The 4,805-nt window shown below is 43.4% G+C and overlaps 1 protein-coding gene across 2 annotated transcripts in view; it reads left to right on the top strand.

Moving 5' to 3' along the window:
• LOC110333969 (enoyl-CoA delta isomerase 3, peroxisomal) overlaps positions 1-4,805 on the top strand; it is an 18,020-nt gene that overhangs the window by 1,108 nt on the left and 12,107 nt on the right. Inside the window, exons 1-3 of one of the 2 annotated variants that reach the window (XM_029547496.1) lie at positions 874-1,093; positions 2,893-2,991; positions 3,341-3,529. In XM_029547496.1, coding sequence (XP_029403356.1) covers positions 2,914-2,991; positions 3,341-3,529 — 267 coding nt within the window. In that variant the 5' untranslated portion in view covers positions 874-1,093; positions 2,893-2,913. Of the gene's footprint in view, positions 1-873; positions 1,094-2,892; positions 2,992-3,340; positions 3,530-4,805 lie in introns of those variants that run through there. The other variant, XM_021215779.2, reaches the window with a different exon arrangement.

Below are 4,805 nucleotides of genomic sequence, written 5' to 3'. Positions count from 1 at the left end.
AGTGGGTGGGTAGGGGAGCAGAGGTGGGGGGAGGGGTATAGGAAACTTTTGGGATAGCATTTGAAATGTAAATAAAGAAAATAATAAAAAATAAAATAAAATAAAATTAAAAAAAAGAATGGGCGTGCTCAGGCCGCCCAGCAAGCCTGGACCAGCAGCGAACTCATGTCACCAAAGCACTCAGGCTTGCAGGCGACTTCCTAGGGGAGACAGTGCCTTGGCCAAGGTGACACTTTGTCCAAACACCAATTGCTAGTTAGCAGAGCGCCGAGATGTGTAATCCCTTATCACCAGCATAGGTTTCAAGCAATCGGTTGGCCTAGTTGAGAGAGGTAACTCAAAAATCTAAACCTACACTCCATTGAAATAAATTTGCTTTAAATGAGCCTTTACAGGACATTTTACAACGTCCTTTCTTTTCTCCTTGGAATGACCCTTGTCAAATTCAAATAAAATGTAGAGGAAAAAAATCTGTAATCTGTAGACAGATTTTATTCAGTAATCATTTGAAGCTAGATTGTTGGGACAGCAGAGAGAAAATATTACTATAGTATTTTGCTCTGTAGGGTTTGGGACAAATTAGCAATCCTGCTGCAGAAATGAAGGGCAAGGAACAAATAGAAACCAGTGTTTGTGGTCTCTGCAGGTCTTCAGGTGACCCTGGGCAGATCAATACTGAGAGTCAGTCAGCAGGACTTTGAAAATGCAATGAACCAAGTGAAACTTGAGATGGAGGACCCAGGCAACGAAGTACAGCTAAGACTATGCACTACATAAGCAATCTACACCTGAGATCTGACATTGGTTTAAAAAATAATAATAATTGTGTGGGCTGGAGAGACAGCTCAGCAGTAAGAGCACTTACTGCTCCTCTAAGAGGATCCAGGTTTGATTCTCAGCACTCACAACCCACAGCTGTCTCTAACTCTAGTTTCAGACCTCTGTGGTCACAAGACATGCCCCTGGTATACATACACACATATATACATACATACACACACATACAGGCAAAATGTTCATATAAAAACATAATTTTTTGAGCTCCTAACATGCAGCTTGAATGTTTGGATTGCATGACTGACCCAATTTTGAGGTGCGTATAATACTGTTAAAGCACAGCGTAACCCTGGGTATCTCTCCTAAATAAATGTAAAAGATTTAGCAGTCAGATGTTTGGTCCGTTGCTCAATTCCCCTCTGATTAGAATAAATCCACAGAGAAGATATTTTGGAACAGCTGGAGAAAGTTGAATATGGACTGAGTTTTAGCAACTATCATTTAGTTGCTAAACAAGAGCAGTATGGAGGTCATCGTCAATGGTGCCATTGGCGGCATCATAAAGTGTTTGTGCTTTTAAAAAAAATGCATAGTAAGTATTCTAAGCTGAAATACAGTGGTGTGTGGGATGTTTTAGATTTCTTGCCATAAGCACAGAAGAAAAGTAAAGTACATGGTATCAATTTTAGTAAGTTTCAATTGGATTAATTGCCTGTTGTAACTCATCTCTTTTTGTGACTGTTTGGAAACTGTTATAATAGCGAGAAAAGTGTAATGTTAGAGATGTTCCTGGTGTATCTGCTACCCTGAACTCCTTTATTGTCATTTAATTTTCTAATAGGTGACTGGCATGGGTATCTGTCACGAGTGTGTACAGTCAAGAACTTTACTCGCCCCCAAAGTCTTTGCCCTCAGCAGCTGGGAGGTATTCTCTCAGCCGTGACCTGCCCTGCTTGCTCTGTACCTTTGTAAGCAAGGAGAGTCTCGCTGTGGATTTTCAGGCCAGGGTAGGCAAAGTTGTCTGCATGTTTGAGTCCTGGCAGAAACTGGACACTGAACCCAGAAAGAGCTTCTTTGTTGGCAAGCGTCTGGGCTTTACCGCCGTGTACTGATCAATCTAGGAGCTCCTGGGGAGAGGTCAATAGAAGACACACTGGCTCGTCCTCTGATCTCTAACCCGGAAGCTTTTGACCTGGGCTTATTTAGTTTAACTGGAGCCGTGAAGACCACAGCTTGCAGGGCTACCATGACCCTTTCTGGTGGATCACTGAACTGAGGTGATCATGAGGACACCCTCCCCACCCCTGCACTTTCCAGCCAGTTGGAAGGGAAAGACAAGACCAACCCGACTGTGTCCTTGGTTCACTGTGAAATCCCAGGTCATCCTTTCTAGGGCAACTTTGTGTGAAATCCCAGGTCATCCCTTCTAGGGCAACTTTGTGTGAAATCCCAGGTCATCCCTTCTGGGGCAACTTTGTGTGAAGTCAGAGCCTCCAGCTCCTGTGGTCTCTAAGGCCTCCTTTGTCCTCTGTTAACTAACTCTGTTACAAAATCTAAGCCAGGCCTTGGTGGCCTACACGTTTAATCCCAGATATCCAGAGCCAGAGGCAGGTGGAACTCTGTGAGTTCAGGTCTGCCAGGTCTATAACCAGTTTCAACCAGTTTCAGGACAGCCAGGACTACACAGAGAAACCCTGTCTCAAAAAAAAAATTAAATTTAAATTTTTAAAAATTATTTCTGAAAAGTAGTTGAGTGAGGTGTTTTATTCACCCCAACTACCCTCTAATAAAATTAATTTTCCTTTTATCTCCTCAGATGAACTTCCTGAGGACCAGGAACTGTAAGATTCCATCCCTACCTGCAGCAGCTACAGCCCTGTCCCTGTTGAGCAGTTAACATTTTACCACTACATTTTTAGTTCTGTCCCCATAGAGTTCAAGACACAGTGCAGACTTCCAAATGTCTCCTGACGTTTGAAAACTGTCAGTACTTTTACTTCCTATGAAAGCTGTGATCACAAATTCCAAATTGTTGAACCTTAGGGTTTTTAGAGTCACTCTCTCAAAGGCTTTCTCTTGCATATTGCATATTAATCACCCCTGTGCTCTCTACAGGCCACAGAGGGACCCTGTAATATGCCTAAGCCTGGTGTGTTTGACTTTGTCAACAAAGCCAAGTGGGACGCATGGAATGCCCTGGGCAGCCTGCCCAAGGTAAGTTTGTCTACCGTTATAACTAGACCATTCATTATTAACTTAAAGTCACTAGTAGCTTTTTATTGTTTCCACCAAATCTCATCAATGAGCTTGAAATTTTTTGATTCTTTTTTTCCCCTCACTATTGTAGCCTAAATTAGCCTTGAACTCAACAATCCTCCTGCCTCTGCTCNCNTGGCTGGAATCACACANATGGGACGTCACCTCCNCCATNACTACTGCACNCATGACNTTCCTTTATTGANTCAGAGCCCCTGNTCTTCNTTGCATAGTGGGTTTTATTGCACAGTGTGCATCTCTAATTGCTTACTATGAAGGCTGAAGGACTTTGTCATCTACTCCTCAGGAAACTGCCAGGCAGAACTATGTGGATCTCGTGTTCAGTTTGAGTTCCCCATCTGAAGTCCCAAGCCAGGGAAAGCGTGGAGCTGATGAGAAAGCCCAGGAGTCCAAAGACATCCTGGTAACTTCTGAAGATGGCATCACAAAGATCACGTTCAATCGGCCCACCAAAAAGAATGCCATAACCTCCCAGGTGATGCTCCTGCCCGGGAACTGGACACATTTTTCTTCTATTTCTTTCACTTGTGCAACTGTAGAATTTCAGCATTATTTCTATTTTTGTGAAAGAATATTAGAGCAATTTGGCTTCATTTGGGTGTTGTTGACAACCTGTGAGTTTCCAGTAGGTTCTACATGTCTGGAAGGCAATGAAGTCTTGCTGTGACTGGAAGATGAATCAGTTAAGTCAGTCTCAGTGAAGAAGCATTAGTAGGAGATACACTGAGGCCTAAGGGAGCAGAATCCTCCCCAGAGTGTCTTCATGTCGCTGCCTTCTGAGCTTTCCTGGGTTTGTGGACCCTAGCTTTGTACAAGAAGCTGGGAGAGGAGTAGAAAATTGTAAAAGAAGAGGTAGGGGAAGAGAGGAAGATAAGGGAAGAGGAAAAGAGAGGAAGGAGAGGAGAGGAGAGGGAATTCATCTCCAGCAAAGCATTAATAGCTCTGTTTGGATGTGCCGTTTCACTGGGCAATTTTAAATTTCTCTTTGAACTGCATTAATAATCACTTGAACCCTCCTCCTTGATAAAGGGCACTTATCAGATGCTTGGAGATGAACTGGAGAATCAAGGTTGTCATCTTCCGTGCCGGACTCTGTGCTAATTTGAAATGTTAAGAATCTCGTAAAGATTTGCTCATGCGCCTTCCAACTGATACACCAGCATTTCATCTTGAGAAGTTTGTGGGTTTGCCCTAAGTCACTTCTGTGTAATTACTTTCACTCATGCAACTGTAGAGTTTCCGCCCTTCCTGCAGAGAGGACCCTGTCACCCTTATTGAGCAAAATAGCTCAGTAGGTTAAGAAGTGACTAGGTAGGTTCTTACAGCTGATAAGCAGGAGAATCAAAATGGATCCATTGCCTCCCTGGCTCTAACCAGTCACCTTGGCTGCTGTGTCTCCTTGACTGTGATTCTCAGGAATGACTTCTCATCCTCTGCCTTGCAGGAAACAGTCACATCATTTTACATACTTTTACGTCTCCAGTATCTTTATAGATACCCACCCTCACCATCACTCTTTCCCACACTGAATTTTATTAAAGTAAAACCTATACCAGTTTTGAAAACATACTAAAAACTATGGCAAGACTTTCAGACATATTCAGAGGACAATGCCCTTGTACCCAGCACAGTGTCTCAGGAATTCGGCCTCTGGCCTCACTTGTCACTTCCAGACTGCCCAGGACACTTACCCTTTCTTGAAGCCACAGCTGAGACACTGGGACAGTTTTCTCAGCCACCTTCCCTCTCAC

The sequence above is a fragment of the Mus pahari genome, chromosome 16 (genome assembly GCF_900095145.1).
Source record: "Mus pahari chromosome 16, PAHARI_EIJ_v1.1, whole genome shotgun sequence".
Classification (NCBI taxonomy): Eukaryota; Metazoa; Chordata; class Mammalia; order Rodentia; family Muridae; genus Mus; species Mus pahari.
This window is presented reverse-complemented; position numbering and strand designations above follow the sequence as displayed.